At 34.5% G+C, this 20,438-nt stretch overlaps 2 protein-coding genes across 2 annotated transcripts in view; one reads left to right on the top strand and one right to left on the bottom strand.

Annotated features, from left to right (window-relative positions):
- The first annotated feature begins 13 nt into the window (after positions 1-13).
- Positions 14-12,139, top strand: LOC128233637 (histidine protein methyltransferase 1 homolog). Its single transcript, XM_052947410.1, has 9 exons — positions 14-142; positions 4,446-4,534; positions 6,212-6,374; positions 6,722-6,810; positions 7,684-7,758; positions 8,164-8,294; positions 9,108-9,206; positions 11,481-11,596; positions 12,019-12,139. The coding sequence occupies exons 1-9, from the start codon at positions 94-96 to the stop codon at positions 12,060-12,062; spliced, it is 855 nt and encodes a 284-aa protein (XP_052803370.1). The 5' UTR covers positions 14-93; the 3' UTR covers positions 12,063-12,139.
- Positions 12,140-14,386: 2,247 nt separating this feature from the next.
- The window catches only part of LOC128228594 (multiple epidermal growth factor-like domains protein 6), a 42,714-nt gene continuing 36,662 nt past the window's right edge, over positions 14,387-20,438 (bottom strand). Inside the window, exons 10-11 of the mRNA XM_052940002.1 lie at positions 19,498-19,660; positions 14,387-17,296 (exon numbers count right to left, since the gene is read on the bottom strand). Coding sequence (XP_052795962.1) covers positions 19,511-19,660 — 150 coding nt within the window. The 3' untranslated portion in view covers positions 14,387-17,296; positions 19,498-19,510. The remainder of the gene's footprint in view (positions 17,297-19,497; positions 19,661-20,438) is intronic.

Below are 20,438 nucleotides of genomic sequence, written 5' to 3'. Positions count from 1 at the left end.
TACAAAGACCAATCAAAACTAAGATCACACAACAAAATAGAGAACCGGAAACACGTGCATTTGTTTACATGCTGATGTCTGTGAAAGAAGAAAATGTCATTTACATTTAATTTTCCTAACCCTGACGCAGCTGAAAATGAAAGTAAGTATCCGAGAAGGTTTAACAGCAAACATTTCGCATTATTCAGTCCGATTATACAACTGTCAAACGTTTCTGTCCAATGTTGTCTGACTTAGTGGGAGGGGAAAATCGAAAGAAAAGTTTGTATGTGAGTCATGTTCAGCCGACGTGGGTCCCGATGATAAAGCCTTACAGTGTAGTGTTTGTGAAAAATGGTCCCACATCAATTGTGAAAGAGTGTCGGTCACGGAGTACGAATTGTTGAGAAAAACGGACGACAGCATACAATGGTTCTGTAAGCTATGCAGAGGAGCGTCGCAAAAACTTTATAAAATGCTTACCCTAGTACACAAGAGACAGGATCAATTTGAAGAAGAAATCAAGGGACTTTCCACAAATGTGAAGGCGTGTAATACAAGATTAGAAGATCAGTTGAAGACTGTACAGAGCATTGAGGGCGAAGTGACTAAAATGAGGGAGGATTTTCCTAACATGATCGCAAGCAAGGTGGGTGAACTATTTGAAGACAGACGTGAGGAAGAGTTGCGAGAGAAAAATCTAGTGTTCTTCAATGTTAAAGAAAAATCTGAAGAAAATGATAAAACTGACAATGAAAGTGTTAAACAAATTTGCAGTGAGGCCCTGGGAGTGGAAATAGAGGTAGAGGAGACTACTAGGTTGGGACGATTCCAGGTCGGAAACAAAGACAGACACCTCAGGGTAACGATTCTTCAAAGAACGGAAAGGGGGAACGTCCTTAAAAATGCATACAAGTTGAAGAACAATCAGGCATTCCGCAAGATAGGGATTGGGAAAGATCTAACCCAGAAACAGAGACTGGCCGGGAAAAAGCTCAGGGAAGAACTTAATGAAAAGAAGAGGGAATTTCCAGGGAGAATTTGGGCCATCAGAAGAGACAAGATTGTTGAGGTACCAGGCCCACGGGTACCAGGCCCACGGGTGGTGATGGTCGCGTTCCTCCGGGAACGGGGGACCGGGCAATTCACTAGTTGAGAACCAGCCTCATGTAAATACGTTACAAGTTCCTACAGTTAAGTTAAATAAGTTAAATAATTCAGAAGTTAATGTTCAAGTTATTTATAACAGTTATACAGACAGTTTGAATAGTTCAGACGAAGAAGATAACGATTCGATACTAGTCGACAGCTTGTCAATTAGTAATAGTGTTGACCCAGACTATTATCTTGATAGTGTTCAGGAGGAGGTGATTGATAATTGTATGGATAAATTGAAAATATGTTTCACCAACACTGATACATTGAGTAACAAGGTTGCAGAACTAGAGTTATTTCTGGCTACAGAGAAGCCTCATGTGTTGGGATTGTGCGAAGTTTATCCCAAAGTATATCCTGATAAAATGAGTATAAATGACTTGAAATTTACTGACTATGATGTCCTGTGTCCAAAAATGACTGGAGAAAGAGGGGTGTTATTACTGGTTCATAAATCAATGAAGGTAACGCAAGTCTACAATTTTGACCATATAGAGTATAATGAAAATGTTTGGTGTGAGTTTGAATTAGTAAAAGGTTGCTGTGTACTATTGGGTATGATTTACAGAAGCCCATCATCAAGTGTTGAAAATGATCAAAAACTTATTAACTTGATAAACAGCTCTGTTTCATTTAAATATGACCAATATGTGTTATTGGGAGACTTTAATTACAAAGACATTGATTGGAAAAAATGTGAAAGTAAGTACACAGAGGGAGCATCGGGAACCAAATTTTTAGATTGTGTACAGAATAATTTTCTACACCAACATGTTTTGTCAGAGACACGATTTAGACATAACCAAGCACCCAGTTGCTTAGACTTGGTTTTTACAAAAGAAGATTCAGTTATCAACCAAGAGACAATAACTATTAATTCCCCTCTGGGATGTAGTGACCATTCTATGATAAGTTTTGAGCTGGACGCTTCATACGTGAATCATAATGTGGCGAATGAGAGATTTCAATACTATAAAGGTAATTATGAAAAAATCAGAGAAGATCTTTCTAGTGTAAACTGGGACAATTTGATGGAGGGGAAAAGTGTAAACGAAATGTGGATTGTGTTCAGAGACACTTTATGTGACAGTGTAGATAAACATGTACCAAAGAAAAAGTCCAGTATCAAGAAATGTAACAGTCCATTATGGTTAGACAGAAATACAAAACTTGCAACTATAAAGAAAAACAAAGCTTGGAAGAAATACAAATATTCTAGATCTACGACAAATTATAATAAGTATGCAGAGGCAAGAAATGAATGTTCTAGAGAAGTTAAAAGTGCCAAGAGAAATTACGAACAGAAAATTGCTTCTGAAGTGAAAACAAATGCAAAGTCATTTTGGAGATATGTAAATTCTAAAAGGAAGACAAAGGACAAAATAGGTGATCTTAACAAGAGTGACAATACCACAGCAGTGACAGATGAAGAGAAGTCTTAGGTACTAAATGATTTCTTCAGCAGTGTGTTCGTGAGAACAGACCCTATTAGTGACTCAATTGAAAGGGATATAAATGTTCAGAACCTGCTAATTGATTTACATATTACTCCTAAACATGTGGATAAAGTGCTTAAAACTCTGAAGCCAGATAAATCTCCTGGACCTGACAATATTCACCCAAAAGTTTTATGTGAAACAAGTGATTTAATCAGTTATCCATTGTACTTACTATTTAGTAAATCCTTGAGAGAAGGAGAAGTCCCAGAAGACTGGAAAAAGGCGATTGTCACACCCATTTTTAAAAAAGGAAGTAAAAAGGATCCTAGCAATTATAGGCCAGTGAGTTTAACGTGTATTATTTGCAAACTTTGTGAAAAGCTAGTTCGTGATGCATTAATGATCCACTTGAATCAAAACAAACTTTTATCCAATGACCAATACGGATTTAGAAGTGGCAGGTCCTGTGCAATTCAACTTCTTGAAATATTAGACGAATGGACTCAACTGATAGATGAAGGTAACCCAATTGATGTGATTTACTTGGATTTTAGTAAAGCTTTCGATAAGGTGGCACATGATTGTCTGTCTATGAAACTGAATAATCTTGGTATCTGTGGTACAGTACATAAATGGATAAAATCATTCTTACAACATCGTGTCCAAAGTGTTCGTATTGGATCATGCGTTTCATCTTGGTCAAACGTGGTCAGTGGGGTACCTCAGGGAAGCGTGCTGGGACCGGTGCTGTTCTTGTGCTTTATAAATGACTTGCCGCAAGTGGGGGAGGGTATAGTGAAGATTTTTGCAGACGACACTAAGATTTATTCGGCCGTAAGCGATCCTCAACAATGTGAAAAGTTGCAGCAGGATCTTGACAATTTATGTAACTGGAGCACTGAAAGTAAACTTAGCTTTAATGCAAGCAAATGCAAGGTCATGCACATTGGGTCTAGTAATGATTGTGCTAGATACACTATGCAGGACATTGATGGAAACTACGTTAAAGTCGAGCCAGTTGCTTCAGAAAAGGACTTAGGTGTGATTTTTGATTCGAGGCTAACTTTTGAAGAACACATCACAGAAATTGCTTCCAAAGCACACAGAGTTACTGGAATGATATGGAGATCCTTCGAGTTCATGAACAAAGATATGTTTCTCAACCTTTATAAGTCAATTATTAGACCAATTGTAGAATATGGCTCTTGTGTATGGTCTCCATACCTAAAGAAGGACATAAAAAGACTAGAGGATGTTCAGAGACGCGCCACCAAATTAGTTAAAGATGTATCGGACTTGTCATATGAGCAAAGACTAAAAGCCTTAGGAATTCCAACTCTGGAATATAGACGAGATAGGGCGGATATGAGCCAGATTTATAAGTCTGTGTATGGCCACGATGAGTTAAAATGGGATCATCTCTTCACTCTTTCATCTGGAGACCTAAGAGGACATCATCTCAAATTTGTCAAGAAGAAAAGCAATCACAATTCAAGACTTTATTCATTCAGTCAGAGATCGATTATGTACTGGAATTCCCTTAGTGAAGAGACTGTTTCTGCCAAGTCCATAAACCAGTTTAAATCAATGCTTAACATTGAACATTGGAATAGAAAAAAGTTTTTATGTTAACATAACCGCACTCAGTCGAGAAACCACTAAAGAAGACATTTACCAGAGGGGCCACGATAGCGAAAGCTAAATTTACGGCCTGAAGATTACAGGTATTACAGGTATTACAGGTGATTTTCAGTTCACAGATAGATGAATGACACAGATACTCATGTACTTGTTTTTTATCTTTGAGGTTTAAAATTTTGTTACATATTATACTTTCAGACTGATCTATATATATGTTGTTTTTCCTCACAGGAACAGAAGATCGCATGATCACAGAAAAATCGGATGATGATGATACTGTCGAGGATTTCAAAGAAATACATATAACATCTCGGAACCTTGTAAGCACATGATATGAAAAACAACTTCAACAATTTTACATGATAGTTACAGCTATGAGCGATTTGTTGTTGTGTGATAGGTTGATTGATGTTATCACATGATGTTACAGTTATCATTGTATTGTTAAAAGGTCAAAATACCCATCCTTTGTATAAATCCTGGTGGCTTATTAGTGGTTAAGGCATCTGCCTTCTAATTTTTTCTTGACTTGACATGGGTTTGCACCCCATTAAAACCAACTTAATATTTTTGTATTTTTTTTCTGCAATTTCAATATCATAGGGTAAAATTGTGATAATATAAGTGTTTTCAGATGCATCGGGAATAAGAGTTTTTAGTCCAAAAACATGAGTGAGTCCCTTTAAAACCGGTTTATATTCATTATTTTACTATAATTATATAATATGTGTACTAATTAATAGCATGTTTGTTCGGACATGCATACACATTTTTGACAGGCTAAAACTTAAAGCTTGTCTGTGGACAGGCAGAAATTGTACAATTTTAGGAAGACTGGTATGTGAACAGTACACTGTAACTACATGTATATTCTAAATTATATTTGAATAACTGAAATACTCTTTATAATTTTTGTATACTTTGTGTGATTTTAAACAGATCAGAAAATATATCGGTCCAACACCGGACCCGGTCCAACATTGGACCGATATATTTCTGAGTATCGGATAGATATTGAAATGATATATAGGACCCACATCTTTTATGGTTGTTGAAAATCTTTCTTCTTGAACAAATGTATTACTTCCCTTGATTTTAATTCACTTGATCTTACATTCATTTGTTGTCAAGCCCTCTTGCAATGAGTGAGACATAGTTGTCACAAGGGCGGTTTCATGTATTTGTGTGTGTGTATTTCTGTCCAAACTGAACTATCCTGGCTGTATCTTGACCATGCCTTTTAAGATTTTCAAAACACTTGTCATGAAGGTTCACCATGATGAACTGGTGTGTTGCGCACAAGACCCAGGGCTGTACCTCAAAAGTCAAGGTTAGAGGTCAAAGGTTGAAATGATCCTTATCTGTGCTATATCTTGACCATGCTTTATAGGATTTTCAAAAAACTTGCAATGAAGGTTCACCATGATGAGGTGGCATGTCACGCACAAGACCTAGGTCTGTACCTCGAACATCAAGGTCACACTTTCAAAATGAGTAGTATTGATAGGATTGGTCTGGACTGCGCCTTATCTGGGCTGTCCTTGCATCTTGTGCTTCTGGCACAGTGTGTCAAGCTCACTGTGGTTACAATGCAGAAAAAAGGTTTTAAGTAATTTGCATTGCTAAGTAGAGAAAAAGTAGATCTATGTAATACATTTAAGCCACAAGATATCTGAAAGAAGGTCGAACCGATGATGGACCAATGATGATGGACCAATGACGGAAAGATGACTTTTAAAAGTTAACCAGGCCCAATAAGTTGCGGACAGGATATCTGTCCGACATGGATCCGATGGGCAAAGCGATATTGGATAGACATCATTTACCATATCTGCCCAATCTATGAAATAAATCGAACCGATGCTGGCTTGGGTATTGCACACAACAAGAAAATATAAATATACTTTTTAAAACATTTTTTTTTTTTGTAGCCAGGTAGATATCTTTATTTCCTCCTTTAAAAAGAACAAATTTGAACAAAATATCTTCTTTTGTAGGATAATGCTGTTAGGCAGACTTACCAGATATCAGAAACTCTGCATGTTGATGTTCTCGACAGAGATGTTGTGGAAAAGCAGCTTTGTGAGAAGACAGGGTCGGTTTGTGGTGTAAAAGAGGCTGCAGGACAGCACTCAGACCTTATACCTAATGTTTATGAAGGTACAAGTATTTTGAGTGGACTTCACTGAAAAATCACAATTCCTGACAGTCATTTGAATTAAACTGAGATGGTCACATGTTGGATACTATTTGAAGACCAATGTTTATCTACCTTGGCCATATCATAATGTTCCAGTTTTATTTTTGATAATTCTAATTCAAATAGTTTGACAGTGACAGATATCAGATTTTAACAGAAATTTGAAAGGTTTTGGGATATTATTTTTAGATGTAATATCAATACTTATTAATATATTTAAAACCAAAACAAAATATTTCATTGTGTGTTTGTGCACTTCACATACCATCTACACCTACATGGGCTATACAAGTTCATTTATTTACAGGCGGATTGACAGTTTGGGAATGTTCGCTGGATCTGGCAAAATACCTTGACTCGTGCCCAGATAGTTTAGCTGGTAAAACTGTCCTTGAAGTAAGTCATTGTTATGCAGTATGATTACTTTATAAATGCTTTAAATTTGTGAGTTCTTTTATCCACAAATTTTAACATATGCTTTCTGCTTAATTTCATGAACGTAGATATTTGCTCTGCCACTATCACCTCAAAGATGCACATTGGTAAATTTATTAATTTCACTATGTTTTTACACCATCAACTGACACAACTGAGAAAATTACATGTGAACAATTACCACATAATTAACCCTTCTAAGGGCCTGTCTTATTAAAACTTCTTAAGGCTTGACCTGAAATCTATGAACACTTTGTACGAACTTGTGTACGAAGAAATCTGCGACTGTTTCATTAACGTGTTTGTATATTATTTTGTACAAAGACTTCGTACAAAGTTTACTTAATTTTACCCCAGGTGTAAGTCTAAGGATATACCCTGCAAAATATTCATTTTATTAACCTTTTTCAGCCTACCAGACAAATTTATACTTTAATATGCATCATGTTTTTTAAAATGCTTTATGTAAGAAAGAGTTATTTGGCATTTTTCAGTGAAAAGAAGTAGTAGTTGCTTATTTTTGTTTGCATTTCTTGAAAAGAGGTTACTGGTTTAATTGTAAATCCATCGAACAAAACATTAATTTGATGGGCCATAATATATAGTTCATAGTCAACTTCAAAACAGAGTATGTTCAATACGATTTTGAAATATACCTTTTGGTAGCTCAGTGGATTGAACTTGATTGATTAATTGAATTTGAAGTCTGTTTTAAAGAGTAGCATACAACGTCATTTATTAGTACTGGTTAAATTCAAGGGAAGAAATAAATGCTTCAGCAGCTAATGCATTTGCATAAGTCACCTTATTACATGACTGTTTTTGTGTTTCCAGCTTGGCTGTGGTGCCGGAATACCAGGGATCGTTGCAATAAAACATGGAGCCTCCTTGCTCCATTTTCAAGACTATGTGAGTTGACTTGAGGACATGTTTGACATTGCTCACTACATGTCTATACAGTTTTATGTAGGGGTATACTGTTACCCATGGGTCAGTAGGACACAGGTCAAGGCCACACCCAATATTGTTTGAAAAACGTTTTTAAAGCTAGTTGCTGGTTTCTTTTTCTCTGTTGTGTTTTGTGGTAGCAACATACATTTCTTATTAAAACACCCTTATTCAATCTTAATATGGTCTAACAAAGCATTGCTAAGGAATCTAATGTCTGGTTTAAAATGATAATACTTCAGAGGAGACATGTTCATATACTGCCTTATAGCATTGCTTTTCCTTTCTGTAGTTATGGTAGAACACAACACCAACATGTAAATGTATGGCTATTATAACATTGCCTTTGCTTTGCCATTTATACAGAACCCAGAGGTGATGGAACACTACACCATTCCCAGCGTACTCCTGAACAACAACGGACATTCCTGTAAATGTAGATACTTCAGTGGAGACTGGGCCAGATTTCGTTCACATATGCTAAGTGAAAATATGAAGTAAGTGACAAGATTTATAAAGGAAAAATGATCTTTTCAGTTTCTTTTTTTTCTTATTTGTCAGTTGTTTAAGAAGAGGTTTTGTTATAACCTTGGTGTTGTTGTTGGAGGTCTTGTTAGTTATGCAAAAACTTGAATCTTGACAAAAGATCTGAGATCTGATAGACAGCAGATAGCAATAAGGATTAAGATCAATACACAGAAGTTGTGTACTATACACAAATTACTGAGGGGGGGGGGGGTCCCTTATCGAAAGCTTAAACAGAGGTTTTGTTTTAGCCTTTGTGTTATTGTTGGCGTCTTGTTTGTTATGCAAAAAACTTCACCCTGAGTAGAAATCCTTGTACTCAGACGTTAGTAACATTAACTTTGTTATCAGCATTAACAGTGATAGTATGCATATTTGCAAATAATGCAAATGAAACTACTCCTGGTTAATAGTTTTCGAGTTATGCCCTTGACAAAATTATTAAAAAAACAATAGGCGAGCAAGAAAAACTCCTTGCCATGCTTTTGTTTGTGTTCAGTGTAGTTAAAGATTAGCAGTTGTTTCTTGGGAAGGAATAGTTTGAAAAATGTTTTTCTTTTTTATACATCCAATCAGATTTTTTATGGCGTTAGAGGTCTAGTGGTAAGGTGTGTAAGAAGGTTGGGGGTTCAAGTCCCACCAGGGTAATGTTTTCTTGACCTGGGGAAAGGACTTGTTTGTACCCAGGAAACATACTCGAGAGTTACTCGTATCAGCTTATTGCTGTTTGAAATCAAGCTAAAACAAATCAGTATAAACTAGATCATTTCTTTTTTTCTTTTCAGATATGACACCATACTGACGGCAGAAACTATTTATAAACCTATAAATTATTCCAAACTAACCAACATGTTTAAAGATTTTCTTAGTAAAAATGGAGTTGTGTATCCTTGTTGGTAATAATTATTATTTTAAGCTCTGAACAGTGTGCAACTACTGTGTGGGGCATGTAAACCTTCAATATACCGTTAATCATTGTGTATAGAACGCTATCATAATTATATATAAAACAATATTGTAATAATATAATGTGATGTATGGTAAGATTTATTTTTTCTTGTAAAGATGAGTAGGTAACATAAGCTGCTCTAAAGAGCTTTAAAAAGCTTTTGTAGCAACAAACATCAAACCGTTTTAAAAGGTGCTATGTTCACATTTTTATGAACCATTCTCCATTTTGGTTAGGCAGAAAAAAATTCACTACCTTTTAAAAAAATTGTCACTGTTTTCACTGCCGCAAAAATAGGATAGGTAGGGCGGAATCTTTTAGTTTTTAGCTCGACTATTCGAAGAATAGGTGGTCTATACTACTCGCCCCAGCGTCGGCGTCCGGTTAAAGTTTTAGGGCAAGTTGGGATTTTCACTTATAAGTCCAATACCCTTCATTCAATTGACTTAATACTTCACACAGTTGTTCAGGGCCATCACATGATGAGGTTAGATAACTCCATATTATTCTTTACACAGATTATGGCCCCTGATTGACTATGGAACTTAGGTTAAAGTTTTAGGGCAGGTTGGGATATTTATTAATAACTTCTATACACTTTATTCAAATGACTTAATACTTCACACAGTTGTTCAGGACCATCACATAATAAGGTTACATAACTCCATATTATCCTTAATACAAGTTATGGCCCCTGATGGACTTAGGTTAAAGTTTAAGGGCAGGTTAAAGTTTTAGGGCAAGTTGGGATTTTCACTTATAAGTCCATTACCCTTCATTCAATTGACTTAATACTTCACACAGATGTTCAGGGCCATCACATGATGAGGTTAGATAACTCCATATTGTTCGTTACACAGATTATGGGCCCTGATTGACTATGGAACTTAGGTTAAAGTTTAAGGGCAGGTTAGGTTCTATTAATAACTTCTATACCCTTTGTTCAATTGACTTAATACTTCACACAGTTGTTCAGGACCATCACACAATAAGGTTACATAACTCCATATTATTTTTAATACAAGTTATGGCCCCTGATTGACTTCGGTTAAAGTTGTAGGGCAGGTTAAAGTTTTAGGGCAAGTTGGGATTTTCATTTAAAACTCCAATACCATTCATTCAATTGATTTAATACTTCACACAATTGTTCAGAGCCATCACATAATGAGGTTAAATAACTCCATATTATCTTTTATACAAATTATGGCCCCTGATTGACTATGGAACTTAGGTTAAAGTTTTAGGGCAGGTTGGGATATTTATTTAATTACTTCTTTACCCTTCATTCAAATGACTTAATACTTCACACAGGTGTTCAGGACCATCACCCAATGAGGTTACATAACTCCATAGCCTTAATACAAGTTATGGCCCCTGATTGATTTAGGTTAAAGTTTTAGGCAAGTAAAAGTTAAGGGCAAGTTGGGATTTTAATAAAAAAAACTTCTATACCTTTCATTCAATGCACTTAATAAAATTCAAAATTATTTACGACCATCTTACAACAAGAAACATAACTCCATTTTAACCCTAAATACAAATTATGTCCCTTGAATATATATATATATATTTTTAATTTCTTCTGACATTTTTACATTCTTAACCATATTTTTTACCAAGGGTAAACTAGGAGGGCTATACTATATGGCCCTTGAATTTTTTTTTTTGAATTTATTTTATTTCTTTTGAAAGGCATATTTATATATTCTTTACCACATTTTCATAAAGGAAATCAAGTTATTTGAATGACTTGTGTCATTTTTCGGTAGGTGGGAGGGCAGCATCAAAGTCACCTTATGTATTGAATAATTTTAGTTAGGTTTGACATAAATAGACCAAACGTGGTAATATTACATTGTTATTGTATTCACTTCTAAGTCAAAGCGGTGAAGTCGAGCGCGCTGTCTTACGACAGCTCTTGTTTAGATCAAGCTGTGTCTGATTATCATTTTCACACTTAAAACCATCCCTATTTAGCCTGGGTCAGCATGAAGTATTACAAACACTACAATTACATGTCTTTCCATGCAAGAAATACCTAAAATTTATCCCCAAATTGAAAAAAAATATAACTGTCTCATTTGATGTTGTCAAAAGGCAATAAATTTTTTAGGGTAGGTCGGGAAGATAGAATCAAATTTTTGTTACGCTGAATGAGATTTATTTTATAAAGTTTTTTTCCTTATAATTTTTCTTAACCTCAAGTCAGCTATGTAGCAGCCAAGAGTAATTACTTTGGAGTTGGCGGGAGCTCAAGAGGATTTGAAGATTTTATAAACAAGGATGGAACATTTGAAATCAGGGTCTGCCTCACTCTGGAAGCAGGTTTGAAGTTTTGTACTGATTTATGTTTAAGGTAGCAAAATATAGAATTGAAACAGTAAATGAAATAAATTAATTTAACTGCAGCTAGTAAAGCCCAAGAAAATTGCATGGTACAGTTAAAATATGGATGATTAAAATTAAACATTTTCTTTGCTGACAAAGCTCTAGTTATAAGTCATTGGCTTCAAGTTTATGTGTAAACACTTCACACAGTTTCGATTTCCTGGAAAACTTGGCTTAAAAAAATTCAAATCAATATGGATGTGTGCACTGCCATTTATAAAAGTATTTTTTTTTAAGTATTTTTTTCAAATTGATCTAGGCTTGAGAGTAGAAAACAGACAAATGTTAAAAACTTCTGCCCTGTTGGTTGATTTTCCTGGGTTCATGACCACAATTCAATTAATGATTATGCATTTCAGGAGTACCGAGAGAAATTCTACAGCTGAAATGGAAGAATGTGTAAAGACTCTTGTGATATGAAAATATGGTGCAGTTTTATTACATAGTTATATTACTTATATATGATAAAATGTTTCAAACAGTTGTGGTGTTTAATTGCTTATTGGTAAAATGTTAAATAGCCCAATGACTGGCAGCCAATTGTATAAAACTAAAATCTTTGGTTTGGTCAAAGTAAGTCAAAATGCTTTGATTGGTCAGTACTATCCAACAATTACTGGTCCTATCAACCTATCAATTCATATAATAGTGAAAACTAGTCTGAAGATAACTTGTGGACAATTAATGAAAATTTTGAAGAACTGTTTGCGGACAGCAAAGTTTTCATGGTGACCATCTTTTGTAAGCTTCAATTTTATTATGCCCCCACAAATTGGGTGGGATATGGATTTGCCACTGAACGTCAGTACGTGCGTGTGATTCCATAAGTATTTTGTAAACTTTTGTCACTCAAAACTCCAAAACTATTTCATCTAATGTCAAGAAACCTTTGTGGAATGTTGTTGAGGAAGTTTTGCACCTGAGGTTTCGTTTCCCCTGACTTCACTTAAAGACAAACCAGAGTAAGGGCCTTTGAATAAGTGAAAATTGGCATTTCTGGACTTGTGATGCTCAAAACTCCAAAACTATTGTATCTTAAGTCAAGAAACCATGGTGGAAGGTTATTTAGGGTAGGTGATGAGGTTTTACACTTGGGGTTTCATTCCTGCCGCACTGAGTTAAACCAGAGTTATGGCCCATTAATTAGCAAAAATTGTCATTTCTGAACTGTGTCGCTCAAAACTCCAAAACCATATGACCAACAATCATGAAGGCTTAGGAGAATATTGTTTGGTCAAAGTTGTGCACCCTGGGTTTTATCTACTGCTGCAATTAGTAAAACCAGAGTTATGGCCGTTGAATTAGCAGAAAATTGGCATTTCTGGACTTGTGTGGATCCAAACTCCAAAACCAGTTTACCTGAAGTCGTGAAACTTGGGAGAATGCTGTTTGGGTGATGAAGTTGTACACCTGGGGTTTTGTTTGCTGCACATAGTATATCCAGAGTTATGGCCCCTCAATTAGCAAATATGGCATTTTTGGAATTGTGTCACTTAATGTCTGAATTAGTACAGCCAGAGTAATGCTCTTAATTTTGATGCACATTTATGGAGAATGGACAAAATAATGGCCCTTGCCTTTGTGAAAAACAATGCAGGCATCCGTGTCCTATGGAGACATTTTTGTTAAACAATTGTCCTCTGGTACCAGTTGGCTAATATCTTCAAAACTTGGCCTGAAGCTTTCTTGTATTAACTCTATCAATTGCTTTTGTTTACGAGAACATATTCACCAGAGCGAAAATAGATTCATCAAATCTTTGAAAATCTTGTCTGAAACTGGTTAAGACAATCATGGATAAAGTTTTTTGGAAAACTTTGTCTGCACTATAACTAAAGAATAGTCAATGATACATATGAACAAGTGTGTCAGAAGCCTGTCAATGGTACACATCACCAAGTGTGTCAATTGTTCATATTTTCAAGTGTATCAATCGTACATATGACCAAGTGGTAAATGATACATATGAACTAGCAAGTCATAGGTACACATCACCAATTGTGCCAGAAGTACATAGGAACAAGCGTGTCAGAAGTACATACAAACAAGCATGTCATTGGTACACATCACCAAGTGTGTCAGAAGTACATAGGAACAAGCGTGTCATTGGTACACATCACAAAGTGTGTCAAAAGTACATACGAACAAGCATGTCATTGGTACACATCACCAATTGTGCCAGAAGTACATAGGAACAAGCATGTCAGAAGTACATATGAACAAGCATGTCATAGGTACACATCACCAAGTGTGTCAGAAGTACATATCACCAAATGTGTCAATGGTACACATCACCATGTGTGTCAGTACATAGGAACAAGTGGGTCAATGGTACTGATCTCCAAGTGTGTCAGAAGTACATAGGAACAAGCGTGTCATTGGTAAACATCACCAAGTGTGTCAGAAGTACATATCACCACGTGTGTCAGTGGTACACATCACCATGTGTGTCAGAAGTACATATCACCACATGTGTCAATGGTACACATCACCATGTGAGTCAGAAGTACATATCACCACATGTGTCAATGGTACACATCACCAAGTGTGTCAGAAGTACATATCACTCGGTGTGTCAATGGTACACATCACCATGTGAGTCAGAAGTACATATTTCCAAGTGTGTCAGAAGTACATATGAACAAGCATGTCAATGCTATGGGAAAGGCCCTGCACTTGCAACTTGGACCAAGATCCCAAAGGTCAAACAAATAACCAACAAAAAAGGATGGGTAAACATTTAATTGGAATGAATTTACCCATGTTATAATCACTGTAATGTTTAATTTAATGTGAATTTACAAGCATGTCACAACAACATTTAACAAAGAATGTTATGATGGAGTCATATTTATTTATGCTGTGCTAAGTAGAATTGGTAATATTACGAAGCTTTTTAACATTTATAAGTTAAAAAGTATACATCACAACACAGCCATTTCCAAATCAATCAAATTTCTGTTCTTTCATAAAGTAAGCTTGTCAAAACACAAACTACAAACATTATCTAAGAAGTTATTATATACAAACAAAAGGTGAATACAAAACGATATGAAAACTAAAACGCTCACACACCAAGGGTAATCATTTAGAACCAAATAAACCCACTTATACAACCTTGTTTTAGTATTCCGGCACAATTCTTGGAATGAAACAAATGCATATCAATAAATTAGACGATATTTAAACATAATGCTATGGTAAAGGTGCACAATTAAGATAAGAAAAAGTCAACAAAAATAAATCTCTACAGTAACTCTGATAACATACTTATTTCCAGTAAGCATGTTAATTTAATGGACGAAATCTTGTATTGGGCCATCCTTAAAAATTTAACTTTCTGTAAATGCTTCTACTTTAGTTTATATTACAAAAACAAGACTTTGTTGTATGATGCTTTCTCTTGTTTAATATCAAATAATGACTGTATCTCAAAAAAATAGTTTCCGATAATACCGACCCATAGTCAAGTCTGGCAGGGTCAAGGCACTGAAAAAAAAGAAGTTTTAAGGATGGCCTTGGAGTGGTCATATTTTAGCTACAAATATATAAGGAATTAGACATAAATGTATATATTTAATGACAACCATTTAATTATAGGAATAATGGAATTATATTTTGTCAACAAGTAGTACTAAATAGTTGTATAAACCAATGGATAAATATTACAACCTCTGACAAGCAACCTCTGACTAGTTACAAGGTGGAGCGATGTAGTAATAACAATTATCTAGTATGTTTGATACATATTACTTAACAATTTTTTTCAAAACTGTTCATACACTCTTACAACTATAGGATAATATATCATCCATGATTAGGTGCTCCAGAAAAATGCTGTTCAGTTCAGAACAAAAATTCTGCTATTCGACAGTTTCAGAACAAAAATTCTGCTATTTAACAGTTTCAAAACAGAAATTCTGCTATTTAATAGTTTAAGAACAAAAGTTCTGCTATTTAACAGTTTCAAAACAAAAATTCTGCTATTTAACAGTTTCAAAACAAAAGTTCTACTATTTAACAGTTTCAAAACAAAAATTCCGCTATTTAACAGTTTCAAAACAAAAATGCTGCTATTTAACAGTTTCAAAACAAAAATTCTGCTATTTAACAGTTTCAAAACAAAAGTTCTGCTATTTAACAGTTTCAAAACAAAAGTTCTGCTTTTTAACAGTTTCAAAACAAAAATTCTGCTATTTAACAGTTTCAAAACAAAAATTCTGCTTTTTAACAGTTTCAAAACAAAAGTTCTGCTTTTTAACAGTTTCAAAACAAAAGTTCTGCTATTTAACAGTTTCAAAACAAAAGTACTGCTATTTAACAGTATCTTTAACTATAATTGGCATCTACAACAACAGTGGATCTACTAAACTATGAGCAATGTCTGTATAATGGCACCATGATTATCATATCATCAAGAATCTGTCACATACACAATGTATAATACAGGAGTACAAACATGTAGCATTTTTATTGCTTACGATTGGCTTGTTAAACAATAAACATGATAAAAGTAAGTTAATAATGCCTTTCATTACAATAAACATTTGAACCTGAAAATGATGTGATATTTACTGAGAGAATGTTTGATTACAAAAAAATAATTAAAATAACGTCCAAAACCTGCAATGCGAAATCGTTTTTATGAGGTTTTAAATATATAATTCACATATTTCAAAAATGATATGTCAGCAGTAAAAAGTTGAATGAACTATTGCCACTGTAATAACAGGATTAAAAAATTATGAAAAACAGTTTCAAATGTTGCATTCAAAACAATTTAATAAAAAAAAGTTTGTGATATATTTATAATTCTTTATGGCATAATATAGCTGTACATCAACTTTGACAATATATAATGTCAGTCTAATCATATTAGACAGTTTATCTACCGATTTTACAGAATTATAATTGTATTCAGATGATATCCTCAAATTTAGTCACACCAATGGAATCTAGATCTGATAGTGAATTTGACATATTCACTTTTTGCTTTTCATGTAATAATCTTATATTTTCTATTTAAATGAACATTACCTTCAAAATATCCATGAAATTATATTTTTTATTATAAATGTACACACAGGAAACACAATTTTCTCACTATGTAATATCTAGTGTTAATTTCTTATCTTCTAAACGATCAAGTTGGAAGGCCAGACACAGCCCTGACTAATCGTTTAGAAGACTAAATTTGAAAGATAACTTTTTTAGTGTTCAGTGTGAAATGCCGCCCTAACGCATTTGTATTACCCAGTGTGCATCCGAAAGCCTCTAAATAAATGACTTAATAAAATTACTGACTAAATGGAAATTTGGCTAATGTTTTCGCTACTAAATGGCAGTTTTGTTTTCTGCTTAATGGACTTTTGATTGTTAGAGCTCTTCTATATAATCAAACGTGAATCTGTCGGGCGATCTCATTGGTAGAGGCATGAGTCTAAAGGCTTATAATATTTTAATGTTTTCATACACCTTCAATATTTGAGTTAATAGCACAAACAGTGGTTAATCACAGATAGTACAAATAATGTCGAAATGTCATTTTTGGTAAAAGTCATACAACAGAGCTTGAGTGTCACTCCATTATTGGCCTTGATCAGCCAATCAGCAATCTGTCTGGAGGCGGAAATATGGCTGAAAAAAATAATTGGAACCATTGGAATAATGTATACAAATGGAAACATTCATGAACAAGCAAATTCGTTGAATTGATATCCCCCGCCTGATTGGGCTAAGTCAAGGAATGGAAATCAATTGTTGGTGAAATAATTATATGAGTTTGAGTTTGATTGCAACTGTTTGAAATAAGAAAAATATTGTATATAATGTAGCATTTAGAATTGACCAAGAAACCTAGTTTATGACTCCATACTACCCAGTTCCAAACTATTCTATGATTTCATCAAGGCAAACATTCTGATCAAGTCTCATGGAGATTGGTTCAGATATATTGCCAAAAATATAGCCTCTAGAGTGTCCACAAGGTTTTTTTAAGATTTGACCCAGTGACCTAATTTTTGACCCCACATGACCTACTAGTTTCAAACTGTTCCAAGATTTCATCGAGGTAAACATTCTGATTAAGTTTCATTGAAATTAGAGCAGATGTATTGCCTCTAGAGTGTTCCCAAGATTTCTGTAAGATATGACCAAGTGACCTAGTTTTTGACCCCATGTGACCAATTTTAAAACTCTTTTAAGATTTCATTAAGGCAAACCTTCTGACCAAATTTGAACATAACTGACTATTCAATACCAATGTTTGGTTTGGGACACAATTTTTCAAAGATTTCACCTACTGACCTGGTTTCTGACCCCATGTGACCCAGTTTCGAACTATTCAACAACAATCAAGGAAAACAGTCTGATTAAGTTTCATGAATATTAAATTGCCTCTAGTGCGTTCCCAATATTTTTTTTAAGATTTGACCTATTGACCTTGCTTTTGACCCATGTGACCCACTTTTAAAATGCAGTCGAAATTAAACCCAAAAGAACATTCTGACCATGTTTGAACATATCTGACCAATCACCACCATAAAATATTTTCTGACAAGATTTTTGAACGATTTGACCTAGTGACCTAATTTCTTATAACATGTGACCCAGTTTAAAATATGTCGAAGAGTTCATCAAGGAAAACATTCTGATCAAGTTTAATGAATACAAGACCATATTTATTGCCTCTAATGTGTTTCAAAGATTTTGACCTAGTGATCTAATTTTTGACCCCATGTGACCCACTTTTTTAAGTGGTCCATATTTTTTCAATGGGTACATCATGACTAATTTTGAACATAACTTGACCAATCCTTACCATGATATGGTTCTGGACAAGATTTTTCTAAGATTTGACCTAGTGACCTAATTTTTGATCATATGTGACCCAGTTTTATTTAGGATCAAGAGTTCAACAAGGAAAACATTCTGATAAAGTTTCATGAATATTTGACCATGTAAAATGCCTCTAGTATGTTCAAAAGATTTTTCTAAGATTTGACCTAGTGACCTAGTTTTTGATCCCATGTGACCCACTTTTAAAATAGGTCGAGATATGATCAAGGGGAACATTCTGACCAAGTTTGAACATTTTCTGATCAATGCCTACCAAGATATGGTACCGGACAGACGGACGGACGGAATGACGGACGGACAACGCCAAAACAATCTTTGATTCGGCGGGAGATAATAAAGGGCAATAATACAAACTGCAATAACTTAACTCAATAACTATAACCTATGTTCGGTCATTTATTTTACACTGTTGTAATCTACATGCAATTTCCTTTCAGATTATACCATAAAAAATGATATCTCCCCCTGTATGAAAGCATGTTTAAAAAAATGTTATCCAAAAGTTGAAGCATTAGAAACAAGGGCAACAACTCTGCTGGCCATAGAAATATATTCCACTAATGCCCTACTAACCCTATCTAACCCTTACCAATAAATGCTACCTAACACATTTATCCTCTATAAGGAATAAAGGAATAAGTACCCAATATATACACATTCGTGTGTGCTGATGGACCTACCAACATTTCTAGTTTATGTGGTTTTTCCTTCTTTAGAAATACATGTAGCCCTTAAAACATGTATTTTGTTGTGGCTTTTTTTCAAAATATAATATAACCATTAAAATATGTTAGTGAAATATTTATATATAAATATGTTAAAATGGTTTATAAACTTGAAATTTGTTAAACCCCTGTTTAACATTTATCAATTATTTTCCATAAAATACATTTTTTAAAGGTACTCCATTTTAGTTTTGCCCATATTTTCTCTTGTAAGTTTACAAAATGAAATCAATCAATAAACTATAAAGATGCTACCTTTAATCGCCTGTTAACTATGAGGTATCCCCTTCAATGAGCCCAATCTTCCCAGGAACCCAGACACCCCCTTTGTTGAGCCTGGAACACGGCAGGTGCCCGGTTGCTCTGCACACACATAGCCATGGGGACAACAGTGAACATTGTCAGCACAACACACACCCTGTAAAGGTTGAATGCCAATCAATGATATAGTGAAAAGTAGATAGTTTTAATATACAACAGTGCCGTGTAGCAGTCTTATTTCTTTATGACAAATAGGAAGCATAACTCAACAATTATTTAAGTAGGAGTTATGTCCCTTGAAATAAATGTGCACATTGTCTCTGGCCACATGTGAACCTAGTCACATTTGAATATTTTGCGACATTATTATGTGAAGTTATGGACATGGTTAAAGGTTTTGCACAACCATAACACCAATAACAACACCAAGGCCATCCCAATACCCGATTGTTTTGGTTTTTAAAAAAAAACTGACAAGCCAAATATAAGTTGCAATACTCACATATAAACAATTGTATAACATTCTCTCCAATCTATACACTAGGTGTTTATATGCATAAGTTGGCTAATATCATAGAACCTAAGAATTGATCGAGAAATAGTAAAACCAAGGAACAGAGTAATTATCAAATCTAATGAAAAATGAATATGCTATATCATCATAGTGTATGCCATTTTGTTAATGTGATGATCAAAACTAAACTTCCGTAAAAGATACATAGCTAGATTTCATGATTGTGTTTTAACAATGTTGGTCATTTCCAGTGAGAACAAGACAAAACTTAACATTCTGAGAAGACCTTTTATAAAAAGCATGATTGGTCATTATTTAAATCAAGTTTAGTTTTTAATATATAAAAGAATATTAAAAAGGAAATGAAATTACTTGATCATACTACAAACTATTTCTCATTAAAAATGCCTGAAAACTGGTC

This window comes from Mya arenaria, chromosome 1, assembly GCF_026914265.1.
Source record: "Mya arenaria isolate MELC-2E11 chromosome 1, ASM2691426v1".
Lineage (NCBI taxonomy): Eukaryota > Metazoa > Mollusca > Bivalvia > Myida > Myidae > Mya > Mya arenaria.
This window is presented reverse-complemented; position numbering and strand designations above follow the sequence as displayed.